At 37.8% G+C, this 23,232-nt stretch overlaps 1 protein-coding gene and 1 long non-coding RNA gene across 7 annotated transcripts; one reads left to right on the top strand and one right to left on the bottom strand.

Annotated features, from left to right (window-relative positions):
• Positions 1-13,483: 13,483 nt before the first annotated feature.
• On the bottom strand, positions 13,484-18,955 carry LOC131521239 (uncharacterized). Of its 3 annotated transcripts, none has more exons than XR_009266238.1 (7): positions 18,544-18,955; positions 17,275-17,351; positions 16,628-16,755; positions 16,427-16,512; positions 15,374-15,472; positions 14,614-14,777; positions 13,484-14,193 (listed from the first exon to the last, which is right to left on the bottom strand). It is a non-coding gene; the product is annotated as an uncharacterized LOC131521239 (long non-coding RNA). The 3 variants fall into 3 exon arrangements; XR_009266239.1 differs by having other exon boundaries at positions 17,288-17,351; XR_009266240.1 differs by lacking the exon at positions 15,374-15,472.
• On the top strand, positions 17,473-22,620 carry LOC131521238 (uncharacterized). 4 transcript variants are annotated; one of them, XM_058745770.1, is made up of 2 exons: positions 17,473-17,869; positions 18,817-22,620. In XM_058745770.1, the coding sequence occupies exons 1-2, from the start codon at positions 17,789-17,791 to the stop codon at positions 19,399-19,401; spliced, it is 666 nt and encodes a 221-aa protein (XP_058601753.1). In that variant the 5' UTR covers positions 17,473-17,788; the 3' UTR covers positions 19,402-22,620. The 4 variants fall into 4 exon arrangements, 2 of the variants coding, with proteins under 2 accessions (XP_058601753.1, XP_058601752.1); XM_058745769.1 differs by having other exon boundaries at positions 18,814-22,620; XR_009266237.1 differs by lacking the exon at positions 17,473-17,869 and adding an exon at positions 17,892-18,600 and having other exon boundaries at positions 18,817-18,955.
• Positions 22,621-23,232: the final 612 nt, after the last annotated feature.

The raw sequence follows: 23,232 nt of genomic DNA, 5'->3' as shown, positions 1-23,232 counted from the left end.
AAATGTTAGGTTAGGTTTAATTAGCTGCATTCAAGAAAAATATACAGTAATAAAAGCTTTACACTTAAAGGGTTAGTTAAGCTAAAAATTAAAATTGTCATAATTTAACCTTATGTTGTTCCAAACCTTTATGACAAGAAGATATTTTGAATGTATGATATGACATCTAATGATGTTTTCAGTCTACAAGGAAGTGGATAACAGTTTGTCATCATATATAGTATTTATAGTTTATATAATAGCCATGTGTTCAGGGGTGCAAACTTGTCACCTTCGCGAAATTCGCCGTTTTCACCTTGAAATAGGTCATTCACGTGAATCGTGTAGATCTGTAAAAAAAAATTAAAATGGGGGGGTCGTATCTGCGCGTCATCTGTGTCACATCACCTGTAGCGTTTTTTCCCCCTGTTGGAAAAGGAATGGACCCGCCCTACTCTGCCTCTGATTGGCTTACCTTAATGTTCTTTCCCTCAACCAACCAATCTCACTCCTGAAGCATAACTTTTAGACGCTGCAGGCAAATGTCCATATTTCCAGAGGCTATGTAATATGTGAAGGAACAAGCTAACGGCAAGCAACTTATTTTTGAAGTAATTGGGCTATGTTGGTGGTTAGATTAGCCTGTTTGTAGCTAGCTGCACGAGTTGACGAGTTTGCACCCCTGGTGTTAAAAAAAGTCAAAAACAATGCTACAATGAAAGCATTGTTTTTGCCACATTGATGTTGTTTCACACGTGGCTATTCTATGATTACAAACTGTTATCAACTTCCTTGTAGATTTAAAACATCATTAGCTGTCTATGCATGTAAGCAATTTACACCAAATTGTTTTGCTCTTTTTTTTTTTTTTTTGTAACTTCTTTTATGGAACTTCTCTAGGAATTTATAGTTTGGCTTGCAATGAATCTGCGAACTGAAAACTGAACATTTTATCTTGCATAAATATCCCCAGATTGTTGTTATTCATGCAGAGGCATTGTGTTTACATACAATATTGCCAAATCATTATACACAAAACAAATAGTGATAAGACATTGTCAATGTGGCTGTGGCATATCACCCTGCAGCCCAAGACTGGTTGCCCACTGAAGCTAAACAGGGTTGAGCCACAGTCTCTGCTCTCCACCCTGTAGCTAGTGTGTGGTGAGTGCACTGGCGCCGTTGTACTGTGGATGCTGCACACTGGTGGTGGTTGAGGAGAGACTCCCTAATGATTGTCAAGCGCTTTGGGTGTACGGCAATACACAAAGCGCTATATAAATGCCTCATTCATTCACATTGTAACAGTATAACAAATAAAAAATGATATGTATGTACAGTATCTCACAGAAGTGAGTACACCCCTCACATTTTTGTAAATATTTTATATCTTTTCATGTGACAACACTGAAGAAATGACACTTTGCTACAATGTAAAGTAGTGAGTGTACAGCTTGTATAACAGTGTAAATTTTGCTGTCCCCTCAAAATAACTCAACACACAGCCATTAATGTCTAAACTGCTGGCCACAAAAGTGAGTACGCCCCAAAGTGAAAATGTCCAAATTGGGCCCAAAGTGTCAATATTTTGTGTGGCCACCATTATTTTCCAGTACTGCCTTAACCCTCTTGGGCATGGAGTTCATCAGAGCTTCACAGGTTGCCACTGGAGTCCTCTTCCACTCCTTCATGACGACATCACGGAGCTGGTGGATGTTAGAGACCTTGCGCTCCTCCACCTTCCGTTTGAGGATGCCCCACAGATGCTCAGTAGGGTTTAGGTCTGGAGACATGCTTGGCCAGTCCATGACTTTTACCCTCAGCTTCTTTAGCAAGGCAGTGGTCGTCTTGGAGGTGTGTTTGGGGTTGTTACCATGTTGGAATACTGTCCTGCGGCCAGTCTCCGAAGGGAGGGCATCATCTTCTGCTTCAGTATGTCACTGTACATGTTGGCATTCATGGTTCCCTCAATGAACTGTAGCTCCCCAGTGCCGGCAGCACTCATGCAGCTCCAGACCATGACACTCCCACCGCCATGCTTGACTGTTGGCAAGACACACTTGTCTTTGTACTCCTCACCTGGTTGCCGCCACACACGCTTGACACCATCTGAACCAAATAAGTTTATCTTGGTCTCATCAGATCAGAGGGCATGGTTCCAGTAATCCATGTCCTTAGTCTGCTTGTCTTCAGCAAACTGTTGGGGGCTTTCTTGTGCATCATCTTTAGAAGAGACTTCCTTCTGGGACGACAGCCATGCAGACCGATTTGATGCAGTTTGTGGCGTATGGTCTGAGCACTGACAGGCTGACCCCCCCACCCCTTCAACCTCTGCAGCAATACTGGCAGCACTCATACGTCTATTTCCCAAACACAACCTCTGGATATGACGCTGAGCATGTGCACTCAACTTCTTTGGTCGACCATGGCGCGGCCTGTTCTGAGTGGAACCGGTCCTGTTAAACCGCTGTATGGTCTTGGCCACCATGCTGCAGCTCAGTTTCAGGGTCTTGGCAATCTTCTTATAGCCTACGCCATCTTTATGTAGAGAAACAATTCCTTTTTTTCAGATCCTCAGAGAGTTCTTTGCCATGAGTTGCCATGTTGAACTTCCAGTGACCAGTATGAGAGAGTGAGAGAGATAACACAAAATGTAACACACCTGCTCCCCATTCACACCTGAGACCTTGTAACACTAACAAGTCACATGACACCGGGGAGAGAAAATGGCTAATTGGGCCCAATTTGGACATTTTCACTTAGGGGTGTACTCATTTATGTGGCCAGTGGTTTAGACATTAATGGCTGTGTGTTGAGTTATTTTGAGGGGACAGCAAATGTACACTGTTATACAAGCTGTACACTCACTACTTCACATTGTAGCAAAGTGTCATTTCTTCAGTATAGTAACATGAAAACATATAATAAATTATTTACAAAAATGTGAGGGGTGTACTCACTTCTGTGAGATACTGTATCTATCTGTCAGAGATGGGCAGTATTTTAATTAAATGTATTTGAAATACGTATTTAATTACTAATTTGTATTTTGCTGGACAAAAAAAAAATCAAAAGTAATTTGTAATTAAATATTTTGAGAGACAGTATTTTGTATAATCAAGTAGTTAATTTTATTCTCAGATAACACAATATCTTTCTTCACAAAAATGTATTTATTTAACACACCATGCTTGTTAAATATTTTTTTTTATTTTATTTTGTATATTGTGTTCTTTCAAAAAAATGTTATATTATTATTTTCTATTTAATTATTCTATTTTTTTAATCTGTCTCTTGTCTTGTCACTGTCATTCTGTTTGTGCTGTGGAAGCCTCTGTCAACATAACAAATTCCTTGTATGAGTAAACATACCTGGCAATAAAGCTCTTTCTTTCTTTCTTTCTTTCTTTGACATCCTGTTGGATCTGGGTTAGTTAGAACGGTAGGAAAAACATCATTAATAATCCATGCCATTAAGTGTATCATTAAGTAATCCATTTTTCCAAAGTAATCCTCACAAGGGGGAAAGATATATGAAGGGACCCTCTGCATCAGCAAGAAGTCTCTCACATTCTTTACTATTAAGTTTAACAAAAAGAAGAAGAAAGTCAAGAAAATCAGAGATCAGGATCAACATGTTGTTCTTGACTGAGCTAAAACTGAAAACAAATGTCTACCTATTCATTTTGAGGAAAACAAAAGATGCTACACCAGATAATAACAAACCAGACTGCAGTAAAGCAATAGCAAATACAAGCTTTTGAGGAGCTGTTTCATGTCTAGACACATGACCTGCAGAAGTGTGATGTCTGGATGTTACTTTTTAGCTTTGCTCATTTAATTTTTATCAAACCACTGTTAAAATGGAATTGTCTGCTCATTTTCATAAATGACACACATGTATACACATGTACACGCGCATACACACACATACAAAGACACATTGTTTTCTATATGCTTTTGCCTCATTTATTCAGTCATTTAATAAATGAAGAATGCAATTAACAATAAAATTGTCTGGTTTTAAAATCACTATTTCTTACATAATAATATTATCATGATAAATTACAAAAAAATATTGAAGAAACAATCCAAACCACTGTAGGCCGCAGGTTTGTTATTCTATTTTATGGTAATGAAATAAGTTGTACACATTCTGTCTCACTTACTTCTTCCTAAACCTCAGCAGATGAATACAAAGTACAGTAACGTAGTAAATAAACTAATATAAGGTATGAGGTTGGTTAAGTAAACCTGTGTAAGCTCATTGTTGGCTCTCTGCTATGCCAAAAGACAACTCAGACTTACTTTTTTATATATAAAATGTCTATTTGTCAGACATGATCACAAATTACAGGTTTAATTTGATCACAAATAACAGGAGTTTAAAGATCAACTCCTATGAATTCAAGTAACTGGTAAAATAATAACAACAATAATAATCATCTTTATATATTATTTATATACATATACAATGTGTGGGTCCACTTTGTGTTATGTGTTATTTCCTATTAATAAAGTGTGAGAATAAGGGTCTATGGTCTGGAAACTGTTAGTCACTTCCTTCTCAACATACGCCTTGCAAGTTCTCCACAGCTGAGATCAATTATAAGAAGCAGGTCAAGAGTAAAACGTCAGCAAGAGCATGTTATTCTTGTCTGTGATCAAATAAAAAATTAATAATAATAATAACAACAACAACAACACTACATCAGATAATAACAAACCAGACAGAAATAATAGCCTAATCATTACTCCTTTTAAAGAACTGTTTCAAATCTGGACTCATGAACTGGAAAACTGTGACCTGAATGTTGCTTTTTTTTTTTTAGCTTTGATCATTTTGTTTTTATTAAACCATTTTTAAAATGTAAGTAAAATGAGGATGTTTGCTCATATTTATGAAGGACACTCATACTTTCTAAATGCTTTTGCCTCATAAATTATGTAAATTTTTAAATAAAGATTGCAATTGAAATTAAACATACTTTTACGCTGACTTTAAAATCTTTCTTTCTTATGTAATATTATTGTCCCGATGATAAATTATATGATTACTGTTGAGTCAGATGACCCAATAAATGCGCAATTCCCTGATCAATTCTCAATTGGGAACAGTAACAATGAACCAGGTATTTTGATGATCTCCTTGTCCAAGGAATCCAAAACGAATGGAACCGCAAAGTCAAAAAACAAAAGAAGACGGACAAGCGCAGGCGGAAGCAGAATGGAGTTGGAACATCAGAAGATCATCTTTAAAATAAGAGGAATAATCCGACTAAGAAAACGGGAGCATATCAATAAGAAAATAATGAGATTGCTAAAGGAAATTATTACTTTGAGTAATTTTCATTTTGAATTAGAATCGTTAACAAAAGATCTAAAAACTTTAAGACTATAGACTTCTGCCCTAAAATCCAAAAAGTATTAGCTGCAGTTTGAGCATACATTCTGTCATGAAAAGAACAGGTGTTGCTCAACTTGTAGACAAATACATATACACTCACCGGCCACTTTCAATTGCTTGGTAACACAAATTGCTAATCAGCCAATCACATGGCAGCAACTCAATGCATTTAGGCATCTAGATGTGGTGAAGACGACTTGCTGAAGTTCAAACCAAGCATCAGAATGGGGAAGAAAGGGGATTTAAGTAACTTTGAACGTGGAATGGTTGTTGGTGCCAGACAGGCTGGTCTGAGTATTTCAAAAACTGCTGATCTACTGGGATTTTCATGCACAACCATCTCTAGGGTTTACAGAGAATGGTCCGAAAAAGAGAAAATATCCAGTGAGCGGCAGTTGTGTGGACGAAAATACCTTGTTGATGTCAGAGGTCAGAGGAGAATGGGCAGACTGGTTAGAGATGATAGAAAGGCAACAGTAACTCAAATAACCACTTGTTACAACCAAGGTATGCAGAATACCGTCTTTGAACGCACAACACGTCGAACCCTGAAGCAGATGGGCTACAGCAGCAGAAGACCACACCCGGTCATATGGAATGACCAAGTATACAATATGGAAGACCAAGACCGCTCCTGTCAGCTAAGAACAGGAAACGGAGGCTACAATTCGCACGGGCTCACCAAAATTGGACAATAGAAGATTGGAAAAACGTTGCCTGGTCTGATGAGTCTCGATTTCTGCTGCGACATTCAGATGGTATGGTCAGAATTTGGCGTAAAGAACATGAAAGCATGGATCCATCCTGCCTTGTCACAACGGTTCAGGCTGGTGGTGGTGGTGTAATGGTGTGGGGGATATTTTCTTGGCACACTTTGGGCCCCTTAGTACCAATTGAGCATTGTTTAAACGCCACAGCCTACCTGAGTATTGTTGCTGACCATGTCCATCCCTTTGTGACTGCAGTGTACCCATCTTCTGATGGCTACTTCAAGCAGGATAATGCAACAAAGCTCAAATCATCTCAGACTGGTTTCTTGAACATGACAATGAGTTCACTTTGTGTTCATTGAGTTCATTCAAATGGCCTCCACAGTCACCAGATCTCAGTCCAATAGAGCACCTTTGGGATGTGGTGGAACGGGAGATTCACATCACGGATGTGCAGCCGACAAATCTGCAACAACTGCGTGATGCTATCATGTCAATATGGACCAAAATCTCTGAGGAATGTTTCCAACACCTTGTTGGATCTATGCCACGAAGAATTAAGGCAGTTCTGAAGGCAAAAGTCCAACCCGGTACTAGGCAAGGCAAGGCAAGGCAAGTTTATTTATATAGCACATTTCATACACAATGGTAATTCAAAGTGCTTTACATAAAAGGAAGTGAAATAGTCATTAAAAATAATAAGAGATTAAAAATAATAAAAATCACAACAATAAAAACAAAGTGATTTAAAAATTGATTTTAAAAGAATTTAAAACATTTAAGAATAGAAAGTGATTATACATAGTGCAATCAGTTCGGACGTAGCACAGTGCTCATTCAACAAATGCACAGCTAAACAGATGAGTTTTGAGTCTGGATTTAAAAGTGGCTAATGTTTTAGCACATCTGATCTCTTCTGGAAGCTGGTTCCAACTGCGGGCGGCATAATAGCTAAAAGCAGACTCCCCTTGTTTTGTGTGAACCTTTGGTATTTCTAACTGACTCGATCCTAATGATCTGAGTGGTCTGTTAGGTTTATATTCAGTGAGCATATCTCCAATGTATTTAGGTCCTAGGCCATTTAGAGATTTATAAACGAGTAAAAGTACTTTAAAATCAATCCTAAATGTAACTGGAAGCCAGTGTAAGGACCTGAGGACTGGTGTGATATGCTCAAATTTTCTGGTTCTAGTCACAATCCTGGCAGCAGCATTCTGGATGAGCTGCAGCTGTCTAATGGTCTTCTTTGGAAGGCCGGTGAGGAGACCATTACAATAATCCACCCTGCTGGTGATAAAGGCATGAACCAGTTTCTCCAAGTCTTGACTGGAAACAAAACATCTAATTCTTGCAATGTTTTTGAGATGATAGTATGCTGACTTAGTTACTGCTTTGACATGACTACTAAAACTAAGGTCTGTCTCCAGAAACACCCCAAGATTTTTGACTTGGTTTTTAGTTGATTGACCCCTAGAGTCAAGGTATGCATTCACCTTGATAACTTCATCTTTGTTTCCAAATGCAATGACTTCAGTTTTCTCCTTATTTAACTGAAGAAAGTTCTGGGACATCCAACAGTTTATTTCATCAATGCATTGGCAGAGGGAGTCAATGGGGCTGTAGTCATTTGGAGATAAGGCAAGGTAAATCTGCGTATCATCAGCATAGCTGTGATAGGCAATTTGGTTCTTTCTCATTATTTGACTTAGTGGGAGCATATACAGGCTAAACAAGAGCAGTGCAAGAATTGAGCCTTGTGGGACTCCGCATGTCATGGACGTCCACTTAGACTTATGCTCTCCTATACTCACATAATAACCTCTCCTTCTAAGTATGACCTGAACCATTTGAGTACCATCCCAGAAAGCCCGATCCAGTTTTCCAGTCTCTAGAAGTATGTTATGATCAACAGTGTCAAACGCAGCACTAAGATCTAGTAGTACCAGCACTGATATTTTGCCTGAATCAGAATTGAAGCGAATATCATTTATTATCTTAATGAGTGCTGTCTCTGTGCTATGATGTGCTCGGAAACCAGATTGAAAATTGTCCAGGTATCCATTTAAGTTTAAGTGGTTGTTCAGCTGATTAAAAACTACCTTTTCAATAATCTTACCTATGAACGGAAGATTTGATATTGGTCTATAGTTGTTCAACATTGTGTTATCAAGATTGCGCTTTTTCAGAAGGGGCTTAACAACTGCAGTTTTCAGGAGTTTGGAAAAGTCCCAGAAAGAAGTGAAGCGTTCACCACTTCTAAGAGATCTGCTTCTAAACAGTTAAGCACACTTTTGAAAAAAGATGTGGGAAGTGTGTCAAGATAGCAGGTTGATGATTTAAGGTGCTATACTATTTCTTTCAATATTTTGCAATCAATTGCTTCAAAAACAGACATAGTCACTTCTTTTTGAAATTGCGGTCGAATCTGTGTGACCTCTGCAAAAGTAGATATGCCAATCTCCTTTCTGATATTATTGATCTTCTCAGAAAAGAAGGAAGCAAACTCATTGCATTTACTGTCGGAGAGCACTTCACTGGGAATCTGACTTGGGGGGTTCGTCAGTCTCTCCACAGTAGCAAAAAGAGTGCGAGAGTTGTTTAAGTTACTGTTTATAAGGTTTGAGAAGAAGGTCTGTCTAGCTGTGGCTAGTTCCACATTGAAAGCATGAAGGCTGTCTTTATAGATGCTATAGTGAATTTCAAGTTTTGTCTTCCGCCACATCCGCTCAGCTTTTCTGCATTGTCTTTTCATACTCTGAACTGCTGTTGATTTTCTCCATGGTGATTTTTGTCTGCCATTCTTCTTGCAGACCCTTGTCGGAGCAATATCATCAATAACATTCTTAACTTTTGAGTTAAAAGAATCCAGGAGAAGATCAACAGAGTCTGCAGAAATGCTTGGTGTTAAAGATATAGCCTTCATAAATAGCGCACTAGTTTTCTCATCAATGCATCTCTTTCTGACAGAGACAGATCAGTGGTAACGGAGATCAATATATCAAAGAAAATACAGAAGTGATCAGATAGTGCTACATCCTTAACAACAATGGATGAAATGTTTAGACCTTTACTGATGAGTAAATCTAGAGTGTGTCCACGATTGTGTGTGGGTTCATGCACATGCTGGATCAGATCAAAAGTGTTTAAAACAGTAATAATTTCTTTTGCAGTTTTGATTTCTGCATTATCTATGTGAATATTAAAATCCCCTGCAATAGTAAAACAGTCAAACTGTGAGGAAATCATTGATAACAGTTCTGTGAACTCTTCAACAAAGGCTGGAGAGCATTTTGGAGGCCTGTAAATAATGATAAACAGAATGCGTGGAGCACCTTTCAGCACAATACCTAGATATTCAAAGGACAAATACTGACCAAATGACACTTGCTTGCATTGATAAACATCTTTAAATAGAGCAGCTACACCTCCACCTCTCCTAACAGTCCTGCAGACACTTGTAAAGTTAAAGTTAGGAGGGGCTGTTTCATTGAGGACTGTTGCACTGCAGCTGTCTTCAAGCCATGTTTCATTTAGAAACATAAAATCCAGGTTGTTTGTGGTTATAAAATCATTGATCAGAAATGATTTATTTTTTAGTGAGCGAATGTTTAAAAATGCTAACTTGATGGAATTACATTTTGTCTCTACAGCAATCTTAGATTGACGCATTACAGGCCGCAGATTAGATGGGTCAGCCGTACGGCTTGAGAAGGCCTTAGACTGTCTATCACGTGATAAAACAGAAATATAAAAAGCTACAGGCACACTGGGTTCCCGCTTGTTCTGTGAACATTTGTGAGTGTTGCTGCAAATATAGCGGGGACCCGACACATATCACTGAGAGCTGTTATCAGTTGTTTTTGGTTCACCTACAGCCGATGGAGGAGGGTTTGGGCCCTGGCGTTGTGGCAGCGGATGGAGAGCTCTCACAGGAGGAGGAGGGAGAGCTGGGCCTGAAGTCTTTGGTGGTTGTGGGGCCCGCCGTTTTTAGTTGATATCTGGGGCTTGCAGCGAACAGTGGGAGAGTTTGGTCCCAGCATACACCAGTTCCTCCATTTTCTGTGAGAAGCTTAGAAGTGGAGATTCTGGAGAGAGGGATAGTGTGTCTGGCGAGCGGGGCTCTGGCTCTGGTGTTTCCGGTGGCTGTGATATGTTGTCCTGGCTTCCCTGGCTGTTTTCCAGATAGTTGTCCTTGGGTGCTGAGTCTTGGAGCTGTTGTAGTACGTCACAGTCTGTCTGTGATGAGCTGTGTGGGCAGGGCTCAGCCGGGATAGTCTCTGTGAGGAAAGTTTGTTTTGGCTGCGTGGTGTTATCAGTGTCCTTGTGGGATGTGTCAACCATAAGATGACTCTGAGGCTGATATGAAGTCCTGTGGTCACTCATATTCTGTCCAGGTGTGTGTGTGTGCGCCATTGAGGCCGAGTGGATTGGCACACACCACTGAAGGATGACGGAGGGAGAAATAGATATTGGATATAGGACTCTCGCACCAAGTTTGTTTGGGTGGAAGCCGTCCAGTTTAAACAGTTGTCTATGGCCCCAGAAAATATTGAAGTTGTCGATGAAGTTGACTCCTTTTGTACTGCAGGTTCTTTGTAGCCATGTATTCAGCCCAAGCAGCCGTGAAAACATGTTAGTTCCCCTTGCTGGGAGTGGTCCACTGATGAACGACTGAACTTCAAGTCTTTGAAGTGTTTCAAAGAGTTCACTAAAATCCTTCTTAAGCAGTTCTGACTGCTCTTTCCGAATATCGTTCTTCCCCACATGGATGATGATTCGATTTGCAGTCTTGTGCTTCATCAGAATGTTCCGAAGTTCCTTGTTCACATCAGAGACGGTTACTTGAGGAAAGCAGCATGTAGTTGTAGTCCTGCTACTGATGTTTCTGATAATAGAGTTACCCACTATCAGAGTCCTGGGCTTGGCTGCGCTCTGAGCTGAGTGCCGCTGTCTGCTTGACCTTGAGCGCCTGTTAGTAGCGATGTTAGCTGCTGGCTGATACGATCCATGTTTTGTCACATTTGGGGATTCCTCACCAACATTCATTAATGCTTCAAATCGGTTCTCAAGATGTATAGGGGGTTGTAAAATGCCAGTGTTTACAAGTCTTGTCATAGCCGTATCTGGGGTAGAGGATGCTACCGCAGCAATACGAGATACTCGTGACAATCTGATGTCTCGAGTGCCTTTGGGTCTCGCTCCCTGTTTGTGCCATCGATTAGTCTGTTGATCAGCTTGTTCTTCTACACTTTGTATAAACTGTTGAGATTCACTAGATTCACAGGACTCACCGGCTGTATGCCGCGGGGGTCCGTGATGATGATCTGATGTGTGTTCCACCTGTTTTGGAGGTCCAGCAAGTAACTTTGTTTCAAGAACCGCAATCCTTTGTAGAAGTCTGTGGCAGTTCATGCAGCAAGTAGATTCCACAAGGGGCATTTTCTTTCCCGTCTGTTTGAATGTAGGCAGCTGTGTTTTCCCGTCTCCGGAATGTAAACTGCTGGCAGTGGGAGGCAAAGAGTCTTCTTTTTCTAAAAACTGTGTTGTTTGAGCACTGTGCTGATATGCTGAAGATAAAATCTTAGAGAAATCTGAGAAAAGTGCATAAATATGGAGCGAAGCGCAGAGCAATAAGCAGGAGCGTCCGAACAGTAGCGAAGCCGGTACTAGCAAGGTGTACCTAATAAAGTGGCCAGTGAGTGTATGTAATTGTCTATGTTGTACAACGGTTTTGCAAGGAGATGCATTTCACAACATATACTGTTGCAGAATGGAATTTCTAGCTATTATGTTATGTTTTTTTATCTCATAAAAACTACGCCTTTAAAGGGATAGTTCACCCAAAAATGAAAATTCTGTCATTTACTCACCCTCAAGTAGTTTCAAATCTATATTAATTTCTTTGTTCTGCTGAACACAAAGTAAGATATTCTGAAGAATGTGGGAAACAGAGCCGTTCTGGGGCACCATTGACTTCCATAGTATTTTTTTTTTTCCTACTATGGAAGTCAATGGTGCCCCAAAACAGCCTGGTTACAGACTTTCTTCAAAATATCTTATTGTGTGTTTGGCAGAACAAAGAAATTCATACAGGTTTAGAACTACTTGAGGGTGAGTAAATGATGACAGAATTTTCATTTTTGGGTGAACTATCCCTTTAAGAAGTTGCAATTGCTTAGACTAAAGTAGAGATAGACTCGCTTGCTTCTTTGAGAGATGCTGCAATTTTTCGTTTGGACTTCTTTTAATATGAGCTCCTGTAACTGGGTTAAAAGTCACACATCCTGAACATGGCATAGCAGCCAGGCCTCTGCTTACATAGAGAGTCATGTGTGTGTGTGTACGTGCTCACAATGTCTGACAAATATGGAAGTCTGAGAAGGAGGCAAATTTTATGCAGAACTATATGTGACCGTAGACCACAAAACCAGTCTTAAGTGTCAATTTCTCGAAATTGAGATTTATACATCATCTGAAAGCTGAATAAATAAGCTTTCATTGATGTATGGTTTGTTAGGATCGAACAATATTTGGCCGAGATACAACTATTTGAATATCTGGAATCTGAGGGTGCAAAAAAATCTAAACAGCCTATTGAGAAAATCGCCTTTAAAGTTGTCCAAATTAAGTTATTAGCAATGCATATTACTAATCAAAAATGAAGTTTTTATACATTTACGGTAAGAAATGTACAAAATATCTTCATGGAACATGATCTTTACTTAATATCCTAATGATTTTTGGCATAAAAAAAAAGTATCATTTTGACTCATATGTATTTTTGGCTATTGCTACAAATATACCCCAGCGACTTAAGACTGATTTTGTGGTCCAGGGTCACATATAATGTCATGTTTGGAGCACATTAAAACAAGACTCAGAGTGATTAATTATTAATAACTTATTTTCTGAACCTGAAGAAGACGTCTGTCGAGTCCTAAGTAGTCCGGACCTGGCTGAGCTGTGAAATCACAGACGACATCTCTCAATCTAGGAGGTAAGGACAAATCTTCTGATTTGGAATTGGTTTGGAATTTGAAGAGCTCTCATTCTCATCTTTGTCCACAGCATTCAGAGAATTTTGTTGGTGTATGAATAAATTATGTTGTGTAATTCTCCACTAAAAACTACACAATATGTATGAGAAAGATATAGTAATCGAAAATGTATTCACAAAGTAAATGAATACAATTATAAAATGCATGTTACATTGTATCACTTTACTTATACTTTACTTTGTATTCATTTGGTGAAATTTTAAAACAGACTGTAACCCATATAAGAATTTAAATGAGGTCAAATATAATTTATAAGTATAATATTATGTGAGAAAGATAGGTTTTAAAACATGAAGGACACGTGTGTTTATTATGCATTTCAATTTTTATTTAAATGATAGAAATAATGAAGCAAAAGCATAGAAAATGCATTCTATATGTCAGCAGACATCCTCACATTACTGTAGTTTCCACATTGGTTACATAGAAATAAAAGAAGCAAAGCTACAAAGTAACACCAGACACCTGAATTCTGCAGGTCATGCGTCTAGACATGAAACAGCTCCTCAAACGGAATAAAGCTTGAATTTGCCATTGCTTTACTGCAGTCTGGGTTGTTATTATCTGGTATAGCATCATTTTTATTTGGCTCAAAATGAATAGGTAGACATTTATTTTTAATTTTATCACAGCCAAGAATAACATGTTGTTTCTGAACCTTGACTTTCTTGACTTGCTTCTTATCAATGATCTCAACAGTGAAGAATGTGAAAGGCTTCTTGCTGATGCAGAGGTTCCCTCCATACGTCTTTCCTGCTGATGAACACACAGCTTTCACCCTGCTTGCTTCTCTGAAGGGAAGGAATGACTGAATCGGCCTGCCCCAGGTGTTTATTTTGTTAATGAACTTCTGCCATTCTCTTAGCTTTCTTGTATCAGTTGGTGTATCCTTACGTAGGTGGTGTTTCAGGAAAGTGTCATACGAATTCTGGTCCTTCGCTTCAGTGCAGGGCTGAGATGGGTACCACATGTCCAGCTCACTCAGACAAGTGTGGATCACCACAGTCAAGATGATCACGAATGACAGCATTTTCAGGATCTGAGGATGTTTGTATAAATGCAAAAATTTCATTATTTCATAATGTAGATTTGACAGATACTGTTAGCATTAAACTTAAAATCAAGGGGTGAGAACCAGAAGGGCGTAAGTGACATGGAGAAATGGTGAAATGGAGATATATATATATATATATATATATATATATATATCAAATGGCAAAAGTACTGTAATCCATGAGTGTACAAATTTTTATCATAAACAATTGAAATCAGTACACAAAGTGAAAATTTTTGTTTTGGCTCTCCTGTAAAGCTGGTGAAATGTGACTTACGCCTTTCTGGTTCTCACCCCTTGAAATGTATGTATTCAAAATACAGTACAACTTTAAATTGGTTATTTTAAGCAATAATAATTATACCATAAAAACAACAGACTACAAGACAATTATGAAAAACATACCATATTGTGAAAAGTCCTCGTGTCAGATCAGATCAGGTCAGTCAGATGTTTGTCAGTGCTTTGACTCAGGTTCAGGTTTATATAGGTAGGTGTGCTGTGGGGGAAATGATGCTGGCAGTTCGTCCAGAAGGAAGTGGCTAACCATCTTTAAGCTTCTTTAAAACCTGTTAAAAGAAATATTTAACAAATTTGAAACATAATCCCATATAATAACAATCTCACTTTCTCAATAACGGGAAAACAAAGAAGAAACAAATCACACAAAGTATAAAGATGTTGTTTCATTTCTAAGGTGTATCAAAGTCATGCAGCAGAGTTTGAACTGATGCGGTTGCAGACTGAATTGTAGATTGGACTAGCACAGAAAATCAGTTTGTGAGTGACATTTTTAAAGAACTTTGAAAACCAAAAATAAAATTGAGCTAAATAAGAAATAATGCATAATAAATATGATATAAATATGAACTAGATGGGGAAAAAATTATAATTTAGTTGGTAAAAAAAAAGAAAGAAAACTGTGCGTGTGGGGCTGCAAGTTTCTAACCACAACTTGTGACATCTGTGGTCTCTCTTTGAAACTTGTGACTAAGCTCACCTCTTTTCTTTTCTTTTTTATTTTTTTAATTGAAACAGTGTAGATTTAATCCTAATTTTACTATGACTTTTTAATGTGATCGTAGACCTTAATAACATTTTGCACGGATGAACAAAGGTTTCAACAATTACATTCTCAGTCTCACATTGCATTCTCACGACTGACCATAGTATTACTTTGACTCAGTGGAGAAATACACATCATGCTTGAGGTTTGAGGGGCTGAAAACCGTGAGTGTGCACCATCATGTTTTAACACCTGCTTCTAAAAAGGAAAAAAAAGTCTGTGTGACAAAGTATGTCCATGGGTCAAAGTCATGTTATTAATTATTCCATTATTTGTTTTATAAAATTGGTCAGTTATAACTAGAGTTTTATATTTATAAAACTCATTGATCACTTCCATTTATTTTAATTTGTGTATAAGTCTGCACACACATTTATATTTTTCAAATTAAAAATCTCAAGATGACACATTTTAAATGAATTAAGAGTGTATAATAAACAAGATGCTTCACAGATGAAAAATAATTGCCCACTTCCTGATGTCCTTATTACCATTTAATAAACCACACACGAAAGTCAATCAGTAAAGAAGTCAAAAAGTTAACAGCATTAGCTGTTATAAATGTGTACATCAGATATGTAATTACCCCCCATGTCTGATTTTTGTCCTTTATTTAAATACTGTTGTAATATATTATAACTTCCAATACATATCAGAATGAACACAGTATTTCACTAATGTCAAAATATTGATAGCGAGACCTGAAAGTTTAATGCATCTTATAGCAAAAGGCTAATCATTTAATTTTAATAAGCAATATTGTATCCCATTAGGGTTTAAGTTATGTGTAGTGTGCATATGGCATTGCATAGCAAATGAATTGAACTGAGGTGCCCCACTTCCTGTTGACCTACTCTGTCTCATGCAAGACCACCAGCTATATAAGTGATCATATCATCTAGCAGAAGAGAAGATCTGTCTGCATCTGTTGGGACTGTACACTTCTCACAATATGGTAAGGTGCTGTTTCTAATTATGCACTGAATAGATCTGTAGGCTATGTGTCATAAGATAATTTTAAAATAATAGTTAAATGATCAAAGTTGGCTTGGAAATTAGTGGACATTTGTCATTTCTACATGACATTACTATTATTGATTGACTGAATTATTTGATTGAACTTTTTTTGCATTTATACAAACATCTTCAGACCTTGCTGTCCTTTGTGGTCATCTTGACTCTCACACTCCACACTTGTCTGAGTGACCCGGACATGCTGTACCCATCTCGGCCCTGCACTGAAGCAAAGAACAAGAATAGTTACAGCACTTTTCTTGAACGGCATGTACGCAATGACACACCAACTGATCTGAACAAAAAAAACTGGAAGAAGTTCATTAACAGCACCGGCACCTGGAACAGAACGACTCAGTCATTCTTTCCCTTCAGTGAGAAAGACAATGTGGAAGCTGTGTGTTCATCAGGAGGAAAGATGTTTAGGACAAACTTGTGCATCAGCAAGAAGTCTTTTTCCTTCGTCACTGTTAAGATCGACAGTAAGAAGAAAATAATCAAAAGTGTCAACCGTCAAAAACAGCATGTCATTCTTGCCTGTGATGAATTTGACAACAAATGTCTCCCCGATCATTTTGAGGAAAATGCACAACAAAGTAAACCAGATAACAACAAACCAGATTGTTCTCCCATTTCTTTTTATGAGGAAGTGTTTCCCTGGTTGTAATGTAACAGACAAATGACCCACAGAAGTTTTATACATTTTCTTATACTGTGGGTTGATGACATTGATGATGTTGAAAAATAGAAATAAATGTCAAATATATGAAACAACTTTCTTGCTATTATGTTTCAGCAGCAGGCTTTCTTGTTCAGAACACATAAAATTAGTTTCTTTAATTATTTTACTCATATTTTTGACAATTTCACATTCATAAATGGACATATTCTAATAGGAAACCCAACTTTATGTTTGTGATGACTTTGAGCTGTTATTTCAAATTTTTTGTCTGATATATATTTTACTTTTATTTTTGTATTTCTACCTCCCGATCACACCTTGTAGCAGGACGTCCAGTATAAAGTTCTCTGAAGGAGACTGTGCCATCGCTTAGCAGCGTCACTAGTGTCAGGAGAGAGAAACAAGCACATCTTACACATCTACACTGATGCCTCGCAAAGATTTAGGCTTTGTTCTCAATACATAGATTTTACAATGACAATTAAGTTAGAAAATACACAGTTATGGATTTAAAGGGTCATGAACTGAGAAACCAAAATTCCCTTGATCTTTTGTCATATGAGGTCACTGTACCATAAAAACATCTAGCAACTCAAAACTTTGTCGTTAGTCTAAAAACAGCTTATATTAAAGACAGTCTGCCAAAACGACAGCTTTTGGAATGTTCTACTCTATGGTGTAAAAGTGTGGATAAGCACCTCCTCCGCAGAAGGAGATCAATGCCTGCTCTGACATCACTGCCTGTTTAGCCCCGCCCACCAATTCACGAGTGTAGCGTTTACGAGAGAGACGAACGCGCAGGTCTATGCAGAAACCAAATGATAAAAATGGCTGAAGACACTGTGCAGTGCCAAGTCATGGAAAAACAGTGTTTGCATGGCATTCCTTCTGATCCCAACGTAAGGAAAGAGTGAATGCACATTATTTGTAATGTTCTTATTTTTAAGTTCCAGACCATGTCAGTAAGAAATTGGTCCTTTGTTCACTTAATTTTTACCGCAGTTTTGTTTACAAACAAGGCACAATTCAACGCAGGATTTTCGGAAAGATTGAAAAGGAGAGTTGGACTATATTCGTTCCGACAGTAATGTTGCACCACAAGTGTGAGGAACTGTTCTCATTACATGGTCACTATTGCTTTGTCTCTTCTTAAAGATCGTTTAATATGTATTTATTTATATGTAGTTATTTATGCGATTTTGACCTAAATCACAGTAGTGTCCATCTATAAGAAATGTACACTGTCAAACATACACAACTATTAGTCAATCATAGCAGTGGGCGTTTACGTACAATCCACCACGCCCATTCAAACAGAGTTTTGATGAGGGGGGTTAAAAAACAGGACAGAAAATAGCTTATTACTTCTAAATTGTACTGTAATATTGGCTCACCATCAAAACTGAGGGAGCTAAAATGGTTGACGTGTCATAACACGTTTCAGCAATAGAATTGGTCATAGAATTGAAGATTGAAACTAAAAAAGAGAAATACACACCACAAGGGAGCGGGGTAGGGGGACAAAAACAAAACAAAACACGACTTCGTTTAGCTAAAGGAAACGAAAACATACTGTTCAAAAGAAGAATTTCACAAACACCAACACGTAGGTCTGCGGCGCAGTATTTGGGTAAGTATCATCCAATGCCATCTTGCCTATTAACATATCTAGAGTGGCTTGCCTTTCGAAAAAAAAAAACACACGCATGCCACAGACGCCAGCAGGTTTAGCGCATATAGAATGCTATTTTTAGATGACTTCGAGAGAGGACCTCAGCTTTGGAACTGCGTCTGCAAAGCGGAATATTTTTGAAGAACATCTGCCTTTTCTCTTTCTTCACAGCAGGTCTTCAAAATGATTGCTTTTTTGATACTTGTGGCTTTTGTCTTGCCTCAAAGTCACTCAGTGGATCCTAACTCTAAGCCTTGTATGCCAGCGAGGTACAACAACGCTCATAATGTTTTCCTCAAGCGCCATATTCCTGAGGATGTGCCAAAAACGTGGGACAATAACGCTTGGGAAACTTTCCTGAGGAAAATTAAAACGTGTGGCAGACCAACGCAGTCGTTCTTCCGTGCCAGCGAGAAACAGCGAGTGGAAAATGTGTGTACTAAAGCTGGGGGTAAGACCCTGTCCAGTAACCTGTGTATCAGTAAAGAGCAATTCTCCTTTGTAACGGTGCGGATCGATGTCGATGAAGGCGTGTGTGGGATCAGAAACATCCGCAATGAGACCAAATACATCATTCTCGCTTGTGAACAGATAGGAGATGCCTGTCAACCGGTTCATTTCGAAGGAAACCCTAAAAACACAGCGCCAAGCAATAACCAGCTGGACTGCGGTTCTAAAGGGAACTCGGGGACTAAAACTACCGTGATAAATGTGTTTGCTTTCCTGTTGACTTCGGTAGTGATGGTTTACATTTTGTAAGAGTCAAAGCTATATTTGTAATGCTACTTCTAAAAAAAAGCATGTACTTCTTTGTTGTTTTTATAATTGTTTGTTTTTAACATTTGTTACAGTAAAACCATTTTAAAACATAATGTGTTAATATCTGTGCATACAAATAATAGATTGGCATATTGGGAAGCTGTTACCTCAACAACTGAATTATTTAATGGCTGAATGCACCTACCGTATTCCATATGGGCCATGTTTTATTAATGAGCAAAATCGCTTTAAAAAAAAAAAAAAAAAATCCATAGGCCTATGCTTTCTGTGTTTGGAGATTTGCTCCATGGCTCAAATTTGTCTTGCAAGGTTCCTGTGAAACAGGTGGTTCGGTGTTAGGAAGTTAAGGTAGAACAGAAACCATAACCGAGACGACTGAGGTGAAATTAGCTAAGCAGCATTTTAAAATGCAGAAGTGATAGGCTATGTTGTGGTATTGGGGGCACAGAACATTAGTAATATTATTGGGTCATGATCTTTCATAATAGTGGCGCCTGCAGGTGTACGGCTGACCGCTCAGACTGACCTGAGATTTGCCCCACAAACATTTCAGCAGTAAATTATAGGCCCGTGTGTCCCGTATTTCTGTCGATTGAACCAGCCATGCCATTAATAATGAATGTATCAGTCTTTTGCATGCCAAAGTCAATTTCTGCTTATAAACATTAAGTCAAATAGAAAGAGAAAATCGTGCTACACGCACTTTCGTGAGATCGGGTTAGACTACAACAATTAATTTGTAGCCTATTTTACAAATGGGAATACAACGAATTCATGACAATGTTTTACATTCAAGCTACCCGTAAAATTTATAGTGAAAAGTTCTTTAAAATCATCCGGAATGCAATAAAGTAATTTTTAAAGCTGTTTGTAAAGCATTTGCTGCATGGATTAAAAAATAGGCTTATAAATAATTCACATATCAGACAAAATTGCTTTGCAGAAAACCCTTTAAATTTTAAGGAATTAAGAGCAGAGCAACATAAAAATCAGAAAAAAATATAATCGGGCCTGTTTTAGGCTTTTCCTTATTTTTATATTTTAGACGGTGATGAAAAATGACTCGCCATTGGACTTGCCTTTAGAGAGAAATGCATCTTTACTGATTACATAATGAAAGAGTTTTTGTTTTCGATTTGAATTATTTCATTTTAAAGTAGTAATTTAAAGCTTTCTATAGATGTATTTATCATATTTGTGACTCAATTCGTTGAGTTTCGGTTCATCATTGTGAAGCACTCCTATTCAAGACAAGACAGAAAGCGCATCCTCTGTTTTCCTATTTATTTTATAAAAGCACAACATTTTGTTGATATTGTGAGTGCACACAAATAAAAGTAGACCCTTTACAGTTCCGAAAGATGTATTACTCTTACCTTTATGAGCAAAAATTAGGGCCGTATTTTAAGTTATTTCCGCTATCAAGAAAAAAATGCAAGTGACCGCTCTGTCGCCTCCATGTCCTGCAAAGTGCGCTTCAGCTTCCACTCTTCACACAAACGATTAGATATGCACCTAGCACATTTATATAGTTCAAACATTTAAACTAACATTGTGATATGCTTGAACTGTTTATATCTATAGATTTTATTTTAGGCAAGTCTTGATGATTTGAGAAGGCTATCAAATAGGCTATGATCAGCTCACTGTCTGCCGCTGGCCACTTGGTTGTTACTTGAAAAAAACAACAAAAAAAATGTACATTTAACGAACAAACTGCTCCAAACGTTTTTATAAATTAACTTTATAAAAAACGAAACAAAATACAATCACTTTACCATCACATAAGACCTCTGTGCGTATCCTCGGAAGAAATCCTGCAGGCGCCCCTGTTTCATAACATGACATTATTATTAGATTAAGGACTACTGTAACATTTTTTGTAATTGTAACACTAGTTGGGGTAATTTGTAACAATAAGTGTAGCCTAAATAAGAAAAAAAAAAAAAAAACTTTAGGCCTATACAAGCTGAATTATAACATAGACTAGGCTACTAGGGGAGGCCGTTTATGGTTGTAACCACTGATCTATAATAGAGTCATTATATATAGATCAGTGGTTGTAACACACTTTGTTTCAACATCTGTAACTCGCTGAATTTTTGAGCTGGAGTGCTCAAGCGTTTATACAAAGTATACAAAATACCCTTTGTTACAATGTACCCCACTACTGCGGTAGGTTGGAACACATACTGGGGTAAGTTGTAACAGTCAGACAAATGAAGCAAAAACAACAGTCACCTCATAAAGTTTGCTCCAAAAACAGATTTATTGAAACAATCAAAAAGAACAATACAAAACAATGTTGTACTTTCTACACATCCGATCCACTTTCTGTTCGATGCAGGAGTGTGTGTGTGTGTGTGTGTGTATAAATTAGACTACTAGAACAAATCTCCTTAACAGTATTTATGCTTACTGAACACTCAACTCCAGTGTACCTAGGTAAAGAATATGTAGATCTAACAAAAAACTGTGTAAATGTGTGTGTGAGATTGTGACTACGTATGAATTTTCTCAAGGGTGACAAACCAATGCTTTTAACCCTAGAGTGCAGACTTGGTGGATCCAGAAACTGCATAGGGCACATTTTATCCACACTTTCTTTGGCTTTGAGCTTCATATAGAGCTCCAGACAACATGAAAGTTCTCCGTTCTATGTAAGGGAATGCTAAAATGTGTTACAACGTACCCCACTCTTGTCATCCAATGTTTAGTTAGCTGTATTAGCATTATGATTTGAAATTAGCAGTAAGTACTAAGTAAAATATAGTTTTGATATCAAAATCAGTTTTTTCTTTATAAAATCTGCTTATACATATTTATAGCCTTGACAAACATTCATATAAAATCAGGGTGGAAGTGGGTAAATAATTAAATTATTAGGACTCCTTGCTTGTCCCTGATAGGTGGAAATAGGGTTGTTTCAACTCTTCCCATGTTACACCATACCGGATCTCCCCCTACTTGATATTTAAAGATCCAAGTGCATTTATTTTCCTGTTTCATGGGATTGTAGACGTTTTGTAACACACTGTAATTCGAACAGATTTCCATATCTTTTAAACTGTAAATTCCTGGCTGCAATGTGCTCCAGGTGCAATGTGAACAATCGTAAAACTGCACTGTTATTTAAATGCACATGTTTGCCGCCAGGGGTCTCTTGTTCTCCGCATTTTACTCGATTGACTGAACAGAATAAACCTGAACAAAACGTTAAGATTCGTGTTAAGAAGTCATTTTTTCCCCGAACAAATTAATTTTTGAGTAATAGGCTATATATTACCATGTTATAGTATGCTATACTATATTACAAGCTAGTAGCCTGGCAGGTGAGTCGTGAAAGCACTGATTTGTGAACTCCCTCAATAAAGACGGATTTTGTTACCTCACTTTGTCCACGAGATGACACTAGTGCTCATATTTATATCGCACAGCACGAGGCAGTTCATTGTGGCAGTCCCTTTTTTCTCTCAATAAAATTTCCTTAAGCTGATTTTTAAGACTTATGAACATCAGAGTGAGACTTCTATCTACAAAATGTCCTAATATTAATTTTAATCTCAATTGACTCAATTCAGAATACTTTCCCTCTTTTTCCTCACTTCTATTTTAAAGTGTTATGTGTAATTTCTAGCATAAGTAAACCTAATTGCAAAAATAATTGCTTGCATTCAAAATATGCTCATTACCTATTATATAGCACGCAAAACACAATTCATCGTGTGAATAGTATTTGCAAGCAAACAATTCCTTCGACCGACTGCTTCTACTGGGTTTTCAACTTGACATGATTCTGAAGTGTGGACA

Source organism: Onychostoma macrolepis, chromosome 16 (genome assembly GCF_012432095.1).
Source record: "Onychostoma macrolepis isolate SWU-2019 chromosome 16, ASM1243209v1, whole genome shotgun sequence".
NCBI classification, from domain to species: domain Eukaryota; kingdom Metazoa; phylum Chordata; class Actinopteri; order Cypriniformes; family Cyprinidae; genus Onychostoma; species Onychostoma macrolepis.
Note: the sequence above shows the minus strand (reverse complement) of the source record. Positions and strands in the feature narration are given on the sequence as shown.

What these genes read in the sequence shown, in the direction of transcription:
- LOC131521238 (XM_058745769.1), top strand. Translation starts at nt 17,789, where the DNA reads ATGATAAAAATGGCTGAAGACACTGTGCAGTGCCAAGTCATGGAAAAA. An exon ending in GCATTCCTTCTGATCCCAAC is followed by an intron (nt 17,870 to 18,813) that starts GTAAGGAAAGAG and finishes CTTTCTTCACAG; the next exon opens with CAGGTCTTCAAAATGATTGC.